This window comes from Pseudorca crassidens, chromosome 6 (assembly GCF_039906515.1).
Source record: "Pseudorca crassidens isolate mPseCra1 chromosome 6, mPseCra1.hap1, whole genome shotgun sequence".
Taxonomy (NCBI): domain Eukaryota; kingdom Metazoa; phylum Chordata; class Mammalia; order Artiodactyla; family Delphinidae; genus Pseudorca; species Pseudorca crassidens.
The window spans coordinates 5076937-5098661 of record NC_090301.1 but is presented as its reverse complement, the minus strand read 5'-3'; the positions used below and the strand labels follow the sequence as shown (position 1 = coordinate 5098661).

Sequence of the window (21725 nt, the reverse complement as noted above, 5' to 3'; positions counted from 1 at the left end):
TGCTGAGAACAGGGGAGGGCCGAGATGGTGCGTGCGTGTGGGGCGAGGTTGCCAGGATCAGCAGTACAGCGACGGGCACTGCCCTGACCAGTGCAGAGTTGGCACAGTTGCTCTGTTTTCCAATTTTTCATCCACTGCTCGTGACCAGTACTGACCCTGAATGTCAGTGACAGAGGGGCCCAGAAGCCGTGCAGCTCCTGAAGTGCACGGTGGACACACAGGTGTGACGATGGAGGTGGGCCTTCATCTCTGCACTCGGCAGTCCGCATCCTTGTCTCTCAGACAGGAGGCCCTGGACCGGGCCCACAGGGAGGAGACATCGATCTGTGTTTTTCAGCTGACTCAACGGACCTTCTACCAAGATCGTGATTAGATTTGCTGGACATTACAACCTAACGGGCAGTATTTATTTTAATCTTGTAATGCAGCCGCAGAATTGGTAGCGGCACCGTGAAGTCACCGCCCATTTCCTGTGCAAGGGCTGCAGACCTATTTGTGGGAAAAATCATTCATGCTAACTCAAGACGAGCCCTGCTTCCACCTTGTAAAGAGAAATATCCCAGCTCTTTTTGTTTTGATTTGCTTTTATCGACGTTAAGTCAAGGGTTGTATTAGCCAAAGGCCATTATGAGGCTGTGTCGAGAAACCAGGGTCTCTGAAACCTCCCTTTTGGTCAGCGCAGGCCCATTAAATGGAGAGAGGCTGGGCCTGCCCTTAGCACCAGCCCGCCGTGGGTCTGCGTGGAAGGAGGTCCTGGAAGAGAAGATTCTAGGCCGTGAGGGCCAAAGGGACCAGATGCAGCCCTCGTGTCTCACAGGGGAAGGGATGGGGGCCCGAAGAGGCCGACTGACTTGCTTCCTGGAAGCAGGAGTTCCCACCTCCAGCTGGAGAAGTGCTGGTTACTGTCTCCTGTCTCGTGCGGTTGGTCCTTGTGAAGCAGCTCAGAAGTGGCTGAGCACATCCATGCCACACACCCCTGTGACGCCTGCCGTCCCGCATGGAATGCTGATTCTCCGACGGCGATGGGCAGGCCGTGGTAACCGACGCAGAGCGGGCTCTGTGCCTTTTGCCCCTGGGGCGGGGCTTGTGTGGTCCTGGGCCTTGCTGGCCACGTGGCCTCCGCTTGTCCACCAACCTTACAGGTTTTTTAGACAAAATTCAGGGGCAGCAGGGAAAGAGTTAATTCTGCCTGCTCATTCTGTAGTCATCTTCCGGATTCATTGTCATCTGTTACCAAGCCATCCCTTATTATAAACATTGATTGCACCAAGAAGTAAAAAATATTACTGACTGTTTGCAATTCTCTATGAAATTAAAACTGTCGGGCTCAGTTATATCCAGCACAGGACTGACAGAAGTGCAGCCTATGAATTGTAAATATCTAAGCCATCTCTGTTTTTTTCCAGGATTTATTTTAACCAGGAAAATTTTCTTCTTTCAGCTTTGTCTTAACTTTCACAAATAAAGTGGTTGTTGCCCACCAGCAACATCTAAGCTGCATAGTAGTGATTACCTTTTGGGGCGTCCCTGGCGGCCTAGTGGGTGACTGCGTGCTCCCAATGCAGGGGCCCCGGGTTCGATCCCTGGTCAGGGAGCTAGATGCCGCATGCCGCAACTAAGACGCAGTGCGGCCAAAATAAATAATAAGTATTTTTTTTAAAATTACCTTTTAATTCATGTGTTGACTCAAACTTCAATAAGAAAAACAGCTGTAACCTATCTCAGAAAAACGGCTGTGAATTTAACCTGCCGATTTTATTTTGTCTGGCAATTTCTGGCTCACACCTTTTCATAAAACGTCCTCATTTAAACATTTTCATTTTCAAAGACTCGGCAGTTTCATTGTAGGTGTTAAAATGTTTTAAAGACTCCTTAAAGTCTGTTTACAATTTAAAATCTTCTCAAAATGTAGGATTCTGACTTTGGTCTGAGATGACAACATTTTGCCACTGCTTAGATGCGCCAGGAGGCTGTGTGTCCTTGGCCATGAGGTGGCATTTTAGTGGTGGAGCTCCGTATGTTCTGAGGGTCCTTGTCTCAGGACCCTGGTGTGGCAGCCAGTGTTATTGTCTCACAATTATTAATCACACCAGCCATCACTTAGAACTTCTTGTTAATCTTCCCACTTACAGAAGCTCTTACCCAGGGCTCAGCTGTAAGTCCTCATAAAGTCCAGGTTGAATATTTCCTATGTGGTATATATATTCTTTTTCATATTCTTTTCCATACGGTTTGTCACGGAATATTGAATAGAGTTTCCTGTGCTCTACAGTAGGACCTTGTTGTTTACCCATCCTACACACATGTATAATAGTTTGTGTCTGCTAATCCCAAACTCCCATTCCTTGCGCCTGCAACCATCCCCCCCGCCCATCAACCACAGTCTGTTCTCTATGTCTGTGAGTCTGTTTCTGTTTCATAGATATGTTCATTTGTGTCATATTTTAGATTCCACTTATAAATGATATCATATGGTATTTGTCTTTCTCTTTCTGACTTACTGGTACTTCGCTTAGTATGATAATCTCTAGACCCATCCACGTTGCTGCAAATGGCATTATTTCATTCTTTTTGATGGCTGAGTAGTATTGCATTGTGTGTGTGTGTGTGTGTGTGTGTGTGTGTGTGTAACATACATACATACACACCACATCTTCTTTATCCATTCATCTGTTGATGGACATTTAGATTGTTTTCCTGTCTTGGCTGTTGTAAATATTAGTGCTGCAATGATCATAGGGGTGTGTGTATCTTTTTGAATTATAGTTTTGTCTGGGTATATGCCCAGGAATGGGACCGCTGGGTCATATGGTAATGCTGTTTTTAGTTTTCTGAGGAACCTCCGTACTGTTCTCCACAGTGGCTGCACCAATTCACATTCCCCCGAGAGTGGTTCTTTTAGGAACTCTGGTGTTGATAGAAGGCCCCTAACTTCAGCTTGGAGACCGGCCTGTTGTCTGTTTGCGTGGAAATGCTTACATGATGTCTGTTGGGTTAACCAGAGCGAGGACCATAGGGTTATCCTGTTTGGGGATCCAAAGCCTGCTCTAGAAAGACATCTGCAGCAAAACCCACCGTCGCCCTGGGTTTATGACCATGGAACAGAAATCCGATGGAGTCAGGTTGCACAGCTTTTTGGATTGCTGTGTTGTTTGTGAATAAAATACTCTGGAGCGGCGTCAGCTAATGAAATGCTCGTCCTTCTGAAGGAAATACGAAACACAGAGCTGTCAGGGCTGCACAGAAGGGTCCTCTATAGGCGGCCCTGCTCCCCCTCTGGGCTGCAGAGAGGCATCAGTTTTCATACTTGAAGGAGGAAAGGAACGTTTTTTTCTTCCTCTCCATTCTCAAATCCTCACACCCTCTCCTCTCCTTATCCTCAGACACGAGTCTTTCAAGCCGTTTTTCACACACCCAGCGTAGCAGTGGTGTTCTCAGAGAGCTCTGCAGCAAGGTGCTCTAGGCAGCATGCAGGAACGCCATCGGGGGAAAGGCAGGGAAGGGAGTCAGCCATGCTCTGAGAAGTTAGAAGCTCGCACGTCCCCTGGACCTCATCTGGGCAGGCATCGTTTGCCTTGGGCGCTCCTTAGGCAGAAGAGAAAGGATCCCCTTAGAGGCTGGTCTCGTGGAGAAGGATTCCGAGTCACGTCAGGACTCAGGGGAAGGAAGATGCTTGGGATCGCAAGCCCTTGGTCGTGTCTGCGGTGGTGGGATTGGGGGCGTCTTGGTGGCCTGGCGTGCGTCACCCTGCCCTGGGAGCACCTTAGGAGGAGGGGTTGGATGCTGTCAGGGAACGTGTGGGTGGGAGACTGGTTTCTGGGTCTTTGAGGTCACTGGAAAGCAACTTGAACTTCCAGGGAAGCCTGGAATGAATGTTGTATCCCAAGGGTTTATGGTTTATTCCATTTCTTAGAGAGACTCAGGGATTTTCAAATAAGAAATTAAATCACCCTACGGAAAACTGTGCCAGTGAGCTTCTGGTAAACCCTCCAGTTGAGAGTCATCAGTGTATTAATGTATTAACCAGTTTGCAGTGTGGCTCTTCCCTGCTGCATTGAAATGGATTTCTTATTTTATTAGGGACATGCGTTTCCTGTCTCAGCACGGAAACGAGGCCCAACGGGAGCCCTGGTCTCCTCCAGTGCTTCTGTTCTCGGGGGCTGTGCTTCCTTTTTCCCATTGTTGTTTCCCTTTATATTTTGGGATTCTGAATGCTTTAAACTAAAAATAAATGCTATTTCACTTTTCTGTTGCTAAAAAGAATATTAAAAAAAAACTTCTTGTGAAATTTAAGGTTTCAAACAAACATCTCAATCGCGGAGATAATATGTAGTTTTTTAAAACGTCACCTGCGATTTCAGTGTCCCTTGTTTTAACCCTTAAATATAATTTCGGGAGGTTTGTTTGGAACCTGTATTTGTGGCCACTGGATCCAAACGGGATTGCGGGGGAAGGAGAGACCGTAACGGTCTAATCGTGGCCACGTGCTGTGCTTCTGCGTGAGAATTTGGAGGAAGAAATGAGCCCGTAGCTCTGCTGGGGAGTGAGCCCAGGAGCCAGAGGGGGGCTGGGTTAGTGTGCTTGAAGACGAGCGCCCTTGTCTAGCGAGGGGTGCTGGGAGCCGATGGCGAAAGACCCCGAGGAAGGACACAGCTGTGGAGACGGGGGCCTCAGCAGGAGCGACACTGGCCCTTCCCTGGTCTTTAGCCAGGTTCTCCTGCCAAGATGGGGGCCCAGGACGTGGGGCTCTATGGTCTCAGTTCACGTCCATTGAGAGATCTCTTGGTTTACCGTAGCCCCCTTGTTTTGTTCCTTTGATTCTTTTGTTTTTTGCTGAGAGACAGTGAATTCAGGATTCTTTTAGAGCCCTGCAGAGTTTTTGCTATATATGAGTCACCATGCCACATGGATACATTTCTTTCCTCTTGCATTCTCACGTGCTATAGCGTGAACCACATGAAATTGCTACTCAGCCACTTCTGACCGACAAAATGACAATTCCAGGAGGTTCAATGTAATATAAATTGGCCTGGGATCGAAACTAACCGGCAGTACCTTTTAGCGGGTCTTACTCACTTCAGAGTTAATGGCTTGCTTTGAATGCCGGTAGCTAATAACTTGTGGCTCGATGGCTTGATGAGGCCTTTTCGGGCCCCGTGCTATTTCAGGCTCACCTGTGGTCCCAACACAGGCGGTGCACTCAGGTGGCCTGTGTCCACCCCAGAGGCTGCGGGACCCAGGCAATGGGGTACCAGCAGCTTTGCTCCTTGATCACACCCACAAAGGCCGTAGGAGGGCTTCCACTCTGGGGATTGGGCCCTTTGCTAGCAGAGGGGGTTACATCATCCCTTCGAGTGGAGGGGAAGGACTTCCACTCTATCGGTGAGGAAACACAGTGTCAGAGAGACTCGGAAAGTCACCCAAGAAGGTGGAGGCCACCGTCAGCCCGTGGCTTCTGGCTCCCCGTGCCGAGTTCCCTGTGCTCCTCTGGGGTCCCGGACATTAGGACAGCTGGGGCCAGGTGGGAGAAGCAGGGCTCCCGCAGTCCATGGTGTGAATCCCTGACATTGGAATTTTACATTGGTCGCATCTGCTTAGCAAAGTTTGGAAACGGAGGGAGTGAAGAAATCCAGAGAGAGCTGGTTAGCGATGCGGACTCTGAAGTTCGGATAGGATGGGTCCCAGCTGACCTTCACCTGTTGCCAGCTTTGCCAGGTGTCCCAGGTGAGTCTGGGGCAGGGTGGGGCGAGGAGCACACCTGGGGGAACACAGCAGGTGAAGAGGGAGGGATTTGCTGGCCTGACCGTTCACAAGGGACCGCCCCTCTCCAGCAGCACCGGGCAGCCCGGAGCAGTGAGAGCCTGCCCCATGCTGCTGAGGCATCAGGTGAGCCTGGGTCACAGCAGTGCTCGGGGGATGGTCGTCAGTATCACAGGCTCAGTCGTAAACGTCGCTGAGACTCTCTGCTGTTTTCTCTCTGCGCTTCACTCATCCGGGCCTGTGCAGGGTTGATCCTCCTTGCCTAGACCGTGGTGAAGTCATGCGCACTGAGGGCAGTTTTCCTTCTGAGGTGTTTGTTTGTTTGTAATCACTGAAACCATTTGTCTCCAGACCAGCTTCATTGTGATGGAAGAATGGCATCGTTTGCCTGTATTGCAAAAGAGATTTGATTTGATTTTGTAAAGAAGACTTATGCTTTTTATTCATTCTGATTTCTATGCTCCTGAAAGGTCTTTCACTCTCTTGTTCAGGGCAGGAATACAAGGAGAAAATAAAACACATCCCTTTTTATTAGGATTTTAGTCCCCCTACCAGATAAGCTGCTAAGATTGTCCTTCATAATCAATCATTTTCATCGAGGTGTACTCTTACGCCAGTAGATTGCTGTGTTTATTCTCAAGTTCCTCTTTTTTTTTTTTGTTTTTTTTTTTTTTGCGGTACGCGGGCCTCTCACTGGTTGTGGCCTCTCCCGTTGCGGAGCACAGGCTTTGGACGCGCAGGCTCAGCGGCCATGGTTCACGGGCTCAGCCGCTCCGTGGCATGTGGGATCCTCCCGGACTGGGGCACGAACCTGTGTCCCCTGCATCGGCAGGCGGACTCTCAACCACTGCGCCACCAGGGAAGCCCCATGTTGCTCATTTTTGACATGAAGTGCACAAGAAGGAAGTCCAACCACAGCTTTGATGCTTTTCTGAATGTCAGAGTGTAACTGCTTGGTCCAGGCTCAGCGGAAATGGAGTAATGAAGGGGTAATCTCCCTGGTAGATCTTAACGCAGGGTTCCTGGTTATTGCTGGAACCCAGAGGTTAGTCTGTAGCCATCTTCATGCCCTGCAATTAAATAAACTCCGAGGTATTGGAGGAAAATGCTGAAGGACAAGAAGTACTCTTTTTTTGGGGGGGGGCTACTTTGCAAAATCCTATCAGTTTTAAGACTTGAATTTTTGGCTTTTGATACATCAAATCAAGAGAGTGGAAGAGTTGGTGCTGTAATAATACAAAACAATACAGTAGCACCAAGGGGAAAACGGGGGGCTTTCTACGTGTAAAATTCACTATGATTTTGTCTATTCGCTGGACCATTTCCTCACCTGTGTTCCTAGCATTTAGGAATTAGGTGATTTGTCCGTGATCCCCCATGGGCAGCAAGTTGCTAATTAAGCAGCTGGGAATCAGGTCCCTGCCCTCCACCCCCCACCCCATTTGTTCTGTCTTTGGTCTGAGGGGGTTGTTAAAAAAGGGAGCGATTATGGCTTTCAGGGGCTTTCGAGTCAGAGCGCCTATTGTGTGTGTAGTAAAATGAGGGCCTTACATTTCCTGGTTAAATGTGCGGTTCTGCATGTGAATAATTTTGAAAACAGACCAGAGCTGAGTCCCTCAGTGTTCTTAGCAGGCGGAGACTGAAGGGAGTTTGTACTCAGGATGAATTTTGAGAAAGTCCAGGCGAGGGAAAGGAGACAGTTCTCCTGGGAGTGAAAATAAAAATAAACAGCCGAGTAGCTTTGTCGTTGGATTTGTGTTTTGTTTGTTTCTGCAGCTCCTGCCCCGACGGTCTTAGGCCTGTTCTCCCATCTGTCGGTGTCAGGAGCTGTTTGCATTCTTTGGGGTCCAGGGTCTTGTTCCGTCACCGAGAGCAGCCAGGGCGTGGCTGAAGGTGGTCCTGGAAAGGGAGGTTCCGGAAAGAAGGCCTCGCTGCATCCTTGCTCTTCTCCAGGGGCTCAGAGAAGCAGCTCTGCTGCTGGGGAGAGGGGCTGTTCTCTGAAATGAGCCCGCGTCCTTGGTGACTGTGTCTCCTTCAGAAGAACCGGGAAGGGCCTCTGCGATCCTTTGGGTTCACTTGCGATGCTCTCCGGAGCCCCGTCAAGGGTTGATCTGTGCGTGTCCTCTGGAAGAGGGTTCAGAGACAGCAGGGTGCACGCCAGTGTGTTGGGGTGTAGGGGGTGCAGTGAGGGGCCCCTAGGCTGGCCAGGATCGGGGGCCGCTGCAGGGTCCAGGCTCCTTCCTCTGCCATGTGGCTTTTATTTCCAGCTCCAGGTTGACTGCGCCCCTCCGTGGAAGGCCGTCTGCTTGCCCTCACCCTGCAGGTCAGCAGGCCCAGCTGGGCCAACCCTGCTCCTCAGTAGGACGAAACCAGATGGATGCGGGTGCAGGGGTGCCCGTGGGCATGGGAAACAAGCAGCGGCCAGTGGGGACGAGGAAGGAGGTCTACTTGGAGGAGGCGGAACTGGCCCAGAGAAGGGTTTCTCCTGGTGTTGGTATAATCCCTGCTTTCCTCCTGCATCACGCTTTCAGATTTCCTAAGAAAGCCCGAGTCACACCCTCCGCTTGGAGTAAGAGGGGGTCTCCGGGATGCTAAGGAGAGCTGACCACACCCTGGTGGTCCAGGTGCACGGTGTGTGGTTCCATTTGTCAAGACGGCCTCTGGGTGGAGGCTGGTTGGAATCTGCAGGAGCCCGGCCCTCTGCCCAGGCTGCCCGCTGCTCTCAGGGCTCCCCCGGGCCGGGCGGCAGCAGGAGCTGGCTCTCCAGCAGCGCTGTGTGTGTAAACACGTTTATCACTCAGTGACTCGCGTGGTCAGCAGTGTTAGGACCAAGACAGGAATAAATACAGTGTGGTGTTGTAAATACATTCTGTCTCGGCCGTCTTCCGCGACCTGCACTTTACTCGTCACTGCAGGGTGGGGTCCAGGCTCTGCACTTTATTTCATTGTGTGTCTGTGTGTATGTGCGTGTATATTATATATATGCGTGTATTTGTATATATACATATATGTTTGTTTACATTTTTTGAGACCTTATTTTTTCAGAATAGTTTAGGTTTATAACAAAATTGAGAGGGAGGTACAGAGATTCCCCTTATGCCCGCCCCCCACGTGCACAGCCTGCTCCGTCATCACTCACCAGAATCGTAAAGACAAAGAAACTGCTGAGGACGCCGTAAAGGGATGACCCAGGTGGTTTGCATTTCATTTTTCTTGGGGCTCAGCACGAATTGTCCAAACCCCAAGCACCTTTGCCTTTGAACGTGTAGGTCTGGCAGCTTCCTCTTTGCTCAGCATCGTAAGAGTGTGCATTGTGGGCTTCCCTGGTGGCGCAGTGGTTAAGAATCCGCCTGCCAATGCAGGGGTCACGGGTTCGAGCCCTGGTCTGGGAAGATCCCACATGCTGCGGAGCAACTAAGCCCGTGTGCCACAACTACTGAGCCTGTGCTCTAGAGACGGCAAGCCACAACTACTGAGCCCACGTGCCGCAACTACTGAAGCCTGTGCGCCTAGAGCCTGTGCTCCACAACAAGAGAAGCCACCACAGCGAGAAGCCTGCGTGCCACAACTAGAGAAAGACTGTGCACAGCAACAAAGACCCAACGCAGCCAAAAATAAAAATAAATAAAATAAACAAATGTATTTAAAAACGTGTGCATTGTGTGGATGCAGTGCATTTTCATGTCTGAGCTTCGCTGGACTTTACCTTAATATAGGGCTAAGCTAGGAAGGAATTCTACTGGCATCCACATTTAACTGTTTAGAATTCCCTTTCTTAAGTCCTAAAATAATATGCCATGCGTGTGACCTGTGGGCACACCAGTGAGACAGCAGGGGGTTGGTGTCTTTTCCTTTAATTTCACGTTTTGGTCGTCAACTCAGAATAACTAGGCCGAGAATTTCTGCTTAAAATTCCTAACAGTTCCCCCCGAGTGCTGAGCAGTTTTGGTTTCCTGCTCGGTCCTGATAACTTCCCCTTGTGTCCTTAGGCCCTGTCCCTGAGTCTGCTTTGGAGGCGGGGGGAAGGTCACTTTCTTTCTCCAACTGCCTTCAGATTTCTGTTGAAGAAGCTAATAGTTTGGGTTCTTCACTCCTGATAAAAGTTCCCTGTTACTTCAGGTTCCCTAATCTTTGTGTTCTTTGAGAATTTCTTTTCACTATTATGATTTCAATTGAAAAGATAAAATGTAACCTGAAGTGGAGCCATGTTAACGATCAGGAATGACTAACCGGCTTCTTTTCCTAAACCCTATTGGGTCATTACAGAGGACGCGCAGCATGCTGGCCCCCAGTGACGACAGCTAAAGGGGCTTCAGTGTCCCCGACAGGCTAAAAGCAGTCAGTCAGCGCTTACTGGGTGTGTTTTATTCTAAATTCAAGTCCAGTAGCATTTCAAAAGCGCATGGGGATGTGTTTTCTTAAGATTATTCTACTCCAAGTGGGGGAGTTGAGTGGAGCGCGGAATGGCCTCTTCTGAAATGAGACACATCTTCCGTGACTTTTGGTTCTAGCTGCTCTGAGAACACACGTGCACGTGCACACGCTTTCCCATACACGAGTTGCCATACACGCACACACGCACAGGCTGCTGGGTGTGTGCCCCCGACGCATGTGTGTTTATCCTTTAAGGATTGCTGCACCGTGGGACTTAAATAGAGCAGCCGGCTGGTCTGGTCGCCATGGTCCCCACCCTGCTCACCCCGTGATGAACTCTTCCAGAGGGGCTGCACTGTCATCCCTGTAACTCCCACTTAGGGAGTCCAGCCCACAGAAAGGTCCCAATCCATAGAGGACTAGCGTGAAGGAGTATCTGGTGTGTATGTCTTCTGCTGCATCTTTGTTATGTTTCATTTAGCCTCTTGGGAGGCAGCATTCAGTCCTGCCCGGGCAATGATGGAGGCGATGAACATTTTTAAAGTAAATCTTTAAAAACTGAAGATGTGTTTTTCTGGTTAAGTCAAGCATTAATTTTATTAATCTGGTCAGGTAGATCAGGCATTAATTTTATTAAGCTAGTTGCCACAAACAAATATATTCCATTTGAGGGAAGATATGTTTGCAAGTAAAAAGGCACCACACACATTGTTGCAGTGTTTATATAATACGCGTCTTTCTTTAATGGAGCCCTGCTTAATTTATAATGAATATGTAATACTTGTGGTAAACATAATCTTTGGTGGTATGTGCTTAAATATCGGCCGTGCGTTAGTGAATGGAGCTCATTTTAATTCCCACTTTGCTCTCTTTGTTTTCCTATTAAGGTTATTAAAAACTATATTATTGTATTTTTTTTTCATGCCAGATGGTAGAAAATGTGGAAGGTACCAAAAGGTGGCAATGAAAAGAAAATCTCTTCATTACCTTGTCCCCAGGCCACCTGGTTCCCTAACCCTAGATCAGCAACTGTGAAGTGTTTTTTAATCCTTCCAGAAGTGTTCTCAGCATGGACAAGCTTGTGTGGGTATTTTACACACATGCGCACACGCACACACACACACACACACCCCTATAGCTTTGGGATGGCTGCACTTTGGTACGTTGGGGTTTTAAACATTTTGTTGGCGACTTAGCCTTCATTACGTGGATGCATCCAAATGTGCGTAGCCAGCCTTGGGTTGTTACAAGCACAGCAACAGCGCGCGCGCTCTCTTTTAATAACTTTATTTATTATTTATTTATTTATTTATTGGCTGCGTTGGGTCTTCGTTGCTGTGCGCGGGCTTTCTCTAGTTGCGGCAAGTGGGGGCTACTCTTCGTTGCGGTGCGGTGGCTTCTCTTGTTGCGTAGCACGGGTTCTAGGTGCGTGGGCTTCAGTAGTTGTAGCTCGCGGCTCTAGAGCACAGGCTCAGTAATTGTGACGCACGGGCTCAGTAGCTGTGGCTTGCAGGCTGTAGAGCACAGGCTCAGTAGTTGTGGCTCACAGGCTCTAGAGTGCAGGCTCGGTAGTTGTGATGCACAGGCTTAGTTGCTCCGCAGCATGTGGGATCTTCCCGGACCAGGGGTTGAACCCGTGTCCCCTGCATTGGCAGGCGGATTCTCAACCACTGCGCCACCGGGGAAGTCCTCCCCCTTGACTTTCTGACACATCCCAAGGTGTTCTCACTGGATCTTCAGTGTCTAATATGTCTCTGAGGATCAAAACTCCAGCTTGAAAGTCTTCTAAACCATAGTGTCGTATTGTAAACACTTGGATTTTCCAACCACCACCTACCATAACTTTATTGGGGGGATTTCAGGCAAGTGAGTATTTTAGTGAAAACCCAAAAGGCCCAAAGTTCATTGGCTACAGGGTCATTTCCAGGAAAGCCAGGAGCTTCCTTCGTCCTCACACTTGCCCACATTCGCGATAGGAAGGGTCTTAACACCCCTGGGCAGGGTGGGCCCTACAGGGCTGGGGCAGGACTTCGGAGTTGTTGGAGCGTGTGTTACGTTTTAAGAGGCAGGACACGGATTGGAATCGGAACAGCCGTGTGAACCAGGCACATCTCAGCTTCTCTGGGTGGAAGTGATGCTAGGGGTGGGCTGGACCGTCTTCGGTGTCCTTCCCGTTTGAAAACTGGCACCTTGGGGGTATCTTGACCTTGCACTTCGGTAAGTCTCAGCATCTCACTTCCTTTTACCCTCCTGTTTTACAGATGCCTTTGTGAACAGCCAGGAATGGACGTTAAGTCGATCCGTCCCGGAGCTCAAAGTGGTGAGTGTTTGCTCTGGCCTTGGGCGTGGTCATTCCTCACCTGCAGGAGGGGGGCTTGGAGGGGGGCTCAGGAAGGGGTGAGGTGTGACCTGTGAGTGCCCCAGGCCCGCATCCTGGTGGGCGTCAGGGTTCTCATTCCCTGGGGCCCAGAGGTGGGCCGTGTTCTGCTGTGTCCTGGGGAGGGGCCAGGTGAGGCTGAGGTTAGGGCTGGAGTCCCGAGGGCGCCCGTGACGGTCATGACAGATGGCAGGTGGCCTTGTGTGCAGGGCTGGGTCCACCCACCACTGTCTCTTGTATCTGAGTGTGTGAGAGAGAGATTCTGTCTCACACACACACACGCGTGCGCACACACGCACACAGCTCATTAGTCCTTTGCAGGATGTCATGGACAGTCTCTGTAGCGAGGCATCAAGATGTAATTCTAATTCATCACTGAGAAAATGTGACTGTTTACTGTGTCACAAAGGAGTAGCATCAAATTTAAAGTTCTGTTTTTATTATGAACTTTAAGTACTCTTTCAGTGACACTATTTAAACTGACTTAAATAAAAAATGACTGGATCTGTTAACAGCCACACCTCTGAGCCTCTCCCCACTTCACCTGCCCCCCGCACTTGGGGATGGAAGAAAGGGCAGCTAGAACTGTTAAATAATCACATTGTTATGAGATACGCGGCGTCTGGAGGCCGTGTGTGTGTGCGTGTGTGTGTGTGTGTCTTAAACTTCTCACGTGACAGACTGACCGTGGTGACAGCAGGTCAGCTCATCCTGTCCAGGCCCTGGGCCTGCTCTGCTCAGCCCACCTGGGCCCTCAGCCTCGGCATGTTGTCCCCCCACGTGCCCTTTCTCTGAGGCCCCAGGGTTTGTTAGCAGTTCCAGCCTGTCTGCCCGGTGACCCCAGAGGCCCTCAGATGCCCTTCCCGGGGCCCCAGCCACCTGCGGTGCTTCACGGGTGGACCCGGGGGGGCGGGGGACAGGCCCCTTCTGGCCTCTCCCTCCGAGACAAGGAGATGGAGCAAGGCCAAGTGTGTCTGTGACTTCCAGTGTCACCGGGAAGAGCAGGTTTTGAAACTTAAGGCCTGAAGGGAGGGCTCGTGGGCAGGCCCCCTGACGTCCCCCCGGCCCGAGGGCGTCTGATGTGTGTCCCCGCTGCCACTGCCAGGCGTCCAGGCCAGGCCCCCTGCCCTCCCCTCTCGTCCCCGCTCCTTCCTCCCAGCAGGTCTGACCTTTCTCGATGGCTCCTTCCTTGGGGGGAGGCAGAGGGGCCCACGGTTCCGGGGCCGTTCCAGAAGCGCGGGTTCCGCAAGCCCAGCCCTGGGGCAGTGCCGCTCTGTCCCCTGTGCTCTGTGACGCTGTCCCCGGAACAGAGCGAATCCCGCGGGACACTGTCGGGAAGCGACGTCAGCAACCGCGGCTGCGCGGCCAGGAGTGCTGCTGGGAGGTTCCCAGGGAGCTTTCCCAGTTTCAGAGGCGGCCTCTTGAGCCAGCCAAAGGTTGGGGGCCTGCCGTCAGAGTAAAGCAAGGGGAACAGCGTTCTGGTGACGACACTTACTCTGTGCGGGACGTGGGGTGCCTCCTGGGTGGAGCCGTCACCTTGAGTCCTGAGCCGGTCGTGCTGTTGTCCCCACTCCCCAGGCATCGGGGGCGGAGCCTCACACGTTAAGGGTGTGCCCAAGGAAGCCCTGGTTAGTGAGACGAGGAGCCGGTATCTGAACCTGGAGTTTGTGCTTCCGCGTCAGCTCTGCCGGCAGAACTTTCTGCAACGTGGAAATGTTCTCTGTCTTCAGGGTGGCACCCATGGGCCCCGTGCGGCTGTAGAGCATCTGAAGTGTGGCCAGTGTAAGGGAGGAGCTGAAGTTTAAAGTTGAAGGATGTCAAGGCCCATGGTTTAGACCCAGTTTGGGGAGTTAAAGGTGGTGAGGGTTCTACCAGAGCCCGCATAGCAGCCCATGACTGAGGACGCCTCCTACCAAAACCTGTTCTCTGCTGGTATTTCAGAAGCATGAGTTTTCTGGAATCAGTGCTTGGAGGTGTAGGGGCGCTTGTGTTAACCGGTGGTGCGGACTTATGATCCTAAAACAGGACTCTCACAAAGGTGGCTTGAATTCACAGGAGCGGTGGACTCCATCTCACGTAGAAGTAAATGGGGAGGATTCTGCAGTTCTGGGGGAGGCGCCCTGCCCCCGACCCGTGCGGGGACGGCCCAGACCCCAGCAGGACGGCCAGCTCCGCTCTGGGCCGGGCATCCTCCTGCCTGGGGGGTGCAGCGGGCAGCTCGGCCTCCTCAGCAGATCCCTTCTGTGCTAAGGCGTTCCCAGCGTCTACAGAAATGCTCCTTTGTCCGGGGCAGCCTCTGTGTATGCACAGGGCTGCGATTGTGTCCTGCCTGGGTACAGTACCCGGGACAGGTGGTCCCTTAGGTCAGCACCCTCGGAACCCCTGACTCTTTCAGAAACGCAACAATTCAGTGACATGATAGCAAGCCTCAGATGGACTCTTCATGTAATGTTGGGCCATAAACCATCTGGAATCTGTCAGAGAAAAAATGTCAATGTTTGCTTTCTTTTTCTTTTCTTTTTTTTTTGGCCCACCACATGGCTTGTGGGATCTTAGTTCCCTGACCAGGGATTGAACCCGGGCCCTCGGCAGTGAAAGCGAGGAGTCCTAACCACTGGACCTCCAGGGAATTCCCCAATGTTTGCATTCTTTTCAAGAGTGGTAGTGCCATGCTATATGCTTCCTGAGGTTGTGTGATGGGGGCCAGTTGCTTTGGGTCCACACTCGGGTCCCTGCAGACGTGTGCCAGGCAGCACGTGCTGACCACTTACCTCTGGGCGGAAAGGAAGCCACTCCGTAGACCCCTGGCCTGTAGAGGTGGGCGTCTGTCAGCAACCCGTCACATCCTATTTGCGCATTTTCATTGAATTCTCAACTGGGATTTTTACCAAAAGCCTCGATTTTATTTTCAGCAAACCACGTGTATAAGCTGGTACGTGGTGAAGTGTGGGACGGTAGAGAACTCAGTTTAGAAAGACACCTCGTGTGATGTGACTGTTCACAGCCCTGCCCAGAGGATGCCGGGCCCGTGTGATGACGTGTCGCCAGCAGAATACACAGTTCTGTGATTTTCAGGACACCTTTTCCCGTGTTACCTTGCTTCTCCCCGAGCCTGTAGGTCCAGACTGGCCTGATTCCGTTCTCTCTGGTTCGTATCCAGTAGCAGTTCATGGATCCCAGTGCAGCTTTACAGCTTAAAGAGCATTTTCATCCCTCACTTTATTTCCTCCTCACAGCTGGCTGGCTGTTTCTGCCAGTGTTTCAAATTAAAATAATGCCCACGGTGCGCAGACATAAGGAGGTATATGAGATGGCCATTCAGTCCAAATAAAACACCTCCCCCCCCGCCCCCGGGATTGAGTGATTTGATCCCTAGAAGGGGTGAGTAAATTCTTAGCAAATCATTGACATGTAAGAAGGAGGGAATATTGCCACACACAGAAAGCACAGACTGAACAGTGATTTTGAACATTTTCCTCCTCGGGAAAGAAAAAGCCTAATCTTAATTAAAAATTCAATTCTGCGGCATACCGTTTCGGATTTTCTCAGCGTGAAGCTGACTAAGCAGCAGGTACCCTTGAGCAAGAGAATAATTAACAGGTAGAAATTCTCAGATTATAGAGGCCCAAAGCAAAGGGAAGACATCAGTCAAATCAGGAAGGGATCCGTCCACGTAGTCTGGGGCTTGGAGCTGTGGTAATAAAGCATCTCGTTTCTACGCACTGGCGTTAGTGTCATTCAGTCATTCATTCATTCACCCAGTGTTGCTAGGAGTCCGCCGTGGGCAATGCTGGGGGGTAGAGAACCAGACACAAACGAGACCCAGTCCCTTGTCAGCACTGGAGAGAGTCAGACCCACATACCGATGTTGGGGAAACAAAGAGGTAAGTGGCAAGGTAGCGTTAGGAGGAGGGCACTAAGGGAGCTTTGGGGAGAGGCACCGGTTGAGGCTGTGGCATTAGGAAGGCTTCTCAGAGGAGGTGACATCTGAACCGATTGCTGACCCACGAGTAGGAGTATTATTTTGGGCAGCGATTGATGTGGAACGATCTAAGCGTCTGGAGTCTGCAAGGCCTGTTAGGATGGTGTTTGGTCACTGGCATATCGAGGACGAGGCAGGGAGTGGGAAGCTGAGGACGAAAGGACCATGACGGTGGGAGGGACAGGATGGTTCAGGGTTTTAGATCAGGTTTTAACTTACTTTCCACAATCTCGTGGCAAATTTGTTCGCTTTTATGTTTGTTCTTCTCATTAGTGGCACCGTCACCCATTTATCCAGCCAACCAGGCACACCCCCCACCCCCCGTTCCATCCATCCATCCAACCATCCCATGTTTACCGGCACTTTACTGGGGCCGGAGACAGTGCTGAGCGTAGGCGTTCAGAGAGGTGTCCTTGCCAGCATCAGAGACACAGTTCTTGGTCTTCGGGGACCCGAGCGTACTGGGGGGTGGCGTCAAGAGCGTCAGCAGTCAGTGTGAAGTGTTCTGGGTGTGCAGAGAAGCAGGGAAGCCACCCCAAACTCTCTCCGGGTGAAGGAAGGGGCACCCAGGTGAGTGATATGTTCGTGTGGTCCCTGCCGGACCTGGGTGCCTGCAGCAGAATTGATCGTGAGCATTTCGAGGGAGACGCTTTGTGGTCTGTTCATGAAATACTTGGACTCTGGCCTGCAGGCAGTGGGAGGCTTCCCGAGAGTTGTGAAATGAGGGAGTCGCATCTTTGCAGTGTCAATTTTAAAGAATCTCTGGTATTCTCTGGGCGAAGAGGGGGAGCTCCCAGGCAGGGAGATAAGCTAAAGGCTCTCCCAGGATCCAGTGGACGGACGCACAGCCTGCCCCGTGGTGGGGGTGGGGGTGTGTGTGTGGAGACCCTCAAAAGCACATCTGGGCGGGGTGGGAATTGGAGACGGCGTCCAGGTGTCTGGCTTGGGAGTCTGAGTGGTGATGTGATCACAGGATGGTGAGCAGATTGGGGAGAGAACGGTAAGGTCTGGACATGCTGAGGTTTCAGTACCAGTGTAGGTGTGTTTGGGTTTACCTGAGAGGGGGTGGGGCTGGAGAATGAGAGTGGGTATCCATGGCTTACTGGGAGTAGGTGGGATGTAGCCTGGCTCCCTTGGTTGGAGGTGGGTGCTTAGAATCCAGGATCTAGGGAATCTAGGAGGTCTAGGGAAGGAGCCAGCGTGGGCTGGGGGTAATTTGAAGAGGAAGCCCAGAGCGGGAAGTTTGAAGAAAGAGAATCTCCTCTGCAGCTTCTGGTGTTGCAGCAAGGGGAGGGCCAGGCGATTTAGAAACAGAAGTCCTCGGTGACCTCGAGCAGTGTCCTTGTAGCCATAGGGTCAAAACAGCAGGCTGGGGGTGGGTAGGGTCAGAGAGTGGGCGAGAGGGAGGCAGGCTCTTCGTAGGCGGGGGACCTGTGTCCAGGGCAGGTCTCTCGTCCTGCTTTTCCTCAAGAGAGAATTGGTTGGATCATGCTTAAATGCAGAGGGGAAAGTTCTAGCCGGGGAGGGAAAGATTAAAATTCAGGAGAGTCTTTGCACAGAAGATAGAGGGGGAGTGAGGTCCTGAGCAGAGGGAGGGCCTCCCCAGGGACAGCCACCTGAGTCCAGGTGTGTCCGCTGTGTTAACACGGGAGCGTTCTCTGAAGAAGGCAGGGTGAAGCCAGCCTTGCGTGCCGGTGCCTGTGAGTTCCCGCTTGCTGGTACAGTGGCCCTCACGTCATGCTGACCTGGTTTCCATCCAGCACAAACACCTTTGCCGCCTTGACCGTGGGTCCCTGCTCTGTCCTGCCGTGTGGACCCCGTGTCCAGAGATGCAGGCCGGCTCTCCTCTGCTCCCCGCCTTGGTCCAGTTTTCTCCCCTCCGGTCCCTCCCTGGCACTGTGCTTTTTTGGTGTGGCTCTTTATCAGCTAGTCTCACCCGGCTGCAAATCCTACCCCAGAGTTGTGACGGAATGCACGTCCTCCCAATCCCCTTGTGGCTCTGTACTGCCACTGCGCCCCGTTGAACCTCGTACCTTGTTGAGTGTTTCGAGGGTCCACAATACGTGTTGGTGGGCTGACGCACTGTACACCTTCCTGATGTAACCAGCACTCACGGGATTCAGTGTGTGTTCTAACCATGTTGATTCTTCAGGCTGTAGAGGCTGATAAAACGTGAGAGGTTAATTGAAGGTGTTGGAATCCCTTCTTCTCCAGCAGAAGCATTTAGCCCATTTTCGGCCACCCCGCTGATGCTTGGTCGTGGTGTTCAGGATTGCGTCCATTTTAACCTCTCTATTGCAGGTTGCTGAATCGCACGATAGACTGACTACTCCTCAGTGACTGCCCATTTCTGTGTTTCAGGGCATTGTGGGTAATTTAGCCAGTGGCAAGTCGGCCCTGGTGCATCGCTATCTGACCGGCACGTACGTCCAGGAGGAGTCTCCCGAAGGTATGCTGCGTGTCACACAGTCTCCACCTCTAGAGAGTTTAGTTTTCTGAATTTTTTGTTAGCATATTCTAAATCATTACTGTGACGTATCCCATGTCGAGAAAAGTAATCACAACATAACCAAGCAGTAAAGATCCGTAGGCACGTTGCTTCTTCTGTAGTATTTTTCGCTGACCATCTCGGCATTTGGAGCAGATAGAGTCAAACCATGAACGCTGTTGAATGTATTTCGTACCGAATAGTTCTGTCCCTTCAGATGTGAATCCAGTGTCGCTCCTTTAACTGTTACTGCTTGGACGTTTCTCTGATCTAGATCTTGAGTTTATACCTAATTTGTGTGTACTGTTCCTTAGTCATAGATCCGAGCCTTTCAGATGACCCACCACCATGTGTTTGAGTATGTTTCCCCCCTTATATTGTATTGTAAACATTTAATAATCACTTTGCATGAGAAGAAGCTATTTCTTTTGCCATGAGGCCTTTACTTCTTTAGTTAACATATCCATATTTTGTTTTTTTGCTTTAAATAAAATGATGGTAGTAATGCTAGGAAACCGCTTAGCTCCCGTGTCCCCAAATCCAGGTAGAGTGTCCACACACAGTTTTCTAAATTATATTTTCTCTCCATGTAACCTTTGAAAATCCAACTCTGAGACACTGAATTTCTGGTTCCTTCTTTTTCTTACTGGCTGTTCCATTCTTTGCAGATATGGACGCAGGTAACTATACATTTTCTTCATGGCAGCGCTTGTCTTGTTTGAAGAGCGAGGAGAGACACAACTCTGTGCTGTAGTCTTCCCTTCCCTCCTTGTTCTGTGTATATCATCCTATTTTGTTTCATTTGATCCTTTCCTTTTTTTTTAAGTTCAACATTTCACCCTGTTTTGTCCCTTAGACGTCTTTTTAGCAGTAGTCCTGAGTAGCTTCACATGTTTCCTGTAACACCTGTTCTAGTATTTAACTCCTGTCTTGGATACTGTGTAACCGTTCAGAAAAGTGTGGCAGATGGAATTCTGTGGCAGTCGTTGCGTGGGGCTCTGCCATGACTTTGCAGCATTTTGCGATCCCGCCATAAAAGTCTCGTGGTGGTCACATGAGGGAAAGGCCTACGTTTTTCATTATCCGTATTGAAATGATGGTTTAAGGGAGATTAGAAGTGAAGGCTCAAATGTGGGAATCAATGAGGAAAAGCATAGCTAGACACTGAGAAATGGATACAGATGCTAGAAAATTACGTGCTGCAGAGAGATGAGAAAGTCGGCCATCTTCTTCCCTGGAATCCGTACCTGCGTCGTACCTGCGTATTTGTGCCTTTGTGTCTGGCTGTGGGTGTGAGCCGTAGTCATTTTGACTACACCCGAGAGTTTTGTAGAGCCTTTTTCTTGGGGGTTCTCCTTATTCCTCGGGTCTAGCAATTGTGTAGATTGATGGCACCAGCTGCTGCTGGACTAATTAGCTGGACTGCAAGTGAGAGGATCACCTCCTCAAGTAAAGCTGCCTGTGTGCCCCTGGAATGCTCAGGATTTCAGTTGAGGGGACCCCTTGGTCGGGGGTCCCTGGAGGTTTCGTGGCCTGGGCCCTGGTTTTGCTGCCACGAGCTGGATTCTCCTGTGCTCCGTTCGGCGTCTGGCGTGGTTGGTGCGGGTCCCCGGTTCTCCCGCCTGTGGCCGCCTTCCCCTTCCCCGCGTGGTGCTGTTTCGTCCTTACTGTGGCTTTTGCCATGTCCCTTTGGGCGTTCAGTTTGTGCGATCGCATTTGGCCCTGACTGTGATTTCTTTGTGGCGGGCCCTTATATTTTGATGAACACAAAAGCCTTTCTCTTGAACGTTCGCACATCAAAAGTAAAAACTGTACCCAGTGGGGAGACCAAAATGTGCTCTGTAACAGCCCTACTTCTTCGACTTTCCAGGTAACACATTTTACTCCGGGAATTTCATGGTGTCATACGATTTTCAGAGTACATTATTTTACAGGGTGGATGCATTCTCGAGTTCGGTAACGGGATGTCCCTTCTTTCATCTGCAAAGTGGAAACATCTCACCCCTCAGTGGGGTCTGTGCCCAAGGGCTCCTGGGTCAGGGGAAAGATTGTCCGAGATCTTTGCTCGCGCCCTTCAGGAGCTGGCCCTGCCACCTGGCCACCTGTCCTCTCACCGTTTGAGAGGTCAGGGGATTGTTCCTTGACGTTGCCAGGAGCGTAGAGAGGTCCCCCCAGGGGACGTGCGTCAGGTCCTCCGGGACCCGGAAGAATTGTGAGGAGGCGCCGCCTGGTGCCTGGAAGCCTTTAGTCCCCACGACTCCCTGTTTCCCAGAGGCCAGCCGCCCTGGAACCAGGCAGGTGGGCATGTCTTTGCTTCCCATGTTCTGTCCATGTACTGGGGCGAGTCCCACGTGGCAGCAGGAGGGAACCGTAATTTGTTGTTTCCAAAAGGAAATGAATGAGAAAAGCCTTGCTTTCTCATCGTCTTGGCACACAGAAGTCCCTGCCCCCGGTCTCAGAGCCTGTGGCTGCAAAGTGATTTCAGTCCTTGCCGGATGCATTAACATCCACCGATTACCCTTGCTTGCTTCAGTGAGAAGCTTTCCACGGAGAATGTTCTGGAGCTGCAGTGTTCTGTGTCATCACCCAGGTTTATGGGGAACATCAGAGCAAAGGGAATCCTCTCTGGGGTGTGCGGGAGGTTGATGAAGCCGATTACAGCTCAGCACCACCTGCAGCTTCGTTCGTAGCAAAGGGTCAGGTTAGGACGCAGCTGAAGGTGTGTGTCACGGTCGCCAGGCCGA

At 51.0% G+C, this 21725-nt stretch overlaps 1 protein-coding gene across 15 annotated transcripts in view; it reads left to right on the top strand.

Moving 5' to 3' along the window:
* Positions 1-21725, top strand: part of AGAP1 (ArfGAP with GTPase domain, ankyrin repeat and PH domain 1) — a 559516-nt gene that overhangs the window by 172751 nt on the left and 365040 nt on the right. For 10 of the 15 annotated variants that reach the window (XM_067740144.1, XM_067740143.1, XM_067740140.1 and 7 more), the window contains exons 2-4: positions 12396-12454; positions 18855-18942; positions 19650-19661. In XM_067740144.1, the coding sequence (XP_067596245.1) occupies positions 12396-12454; positions 18855-18942; positions 19650-19661 (159 nt within the window). The remainder of the gene's footprint in view (positions 1-12395; positions 12455-18854; positions 18943-19649; positions 19662-21725) is intronic. The other 5 variants (XM_067740138.1, XM_067740151.1, XM_067740149.1 and 2 more) reach the window with 1 other exon arrangement.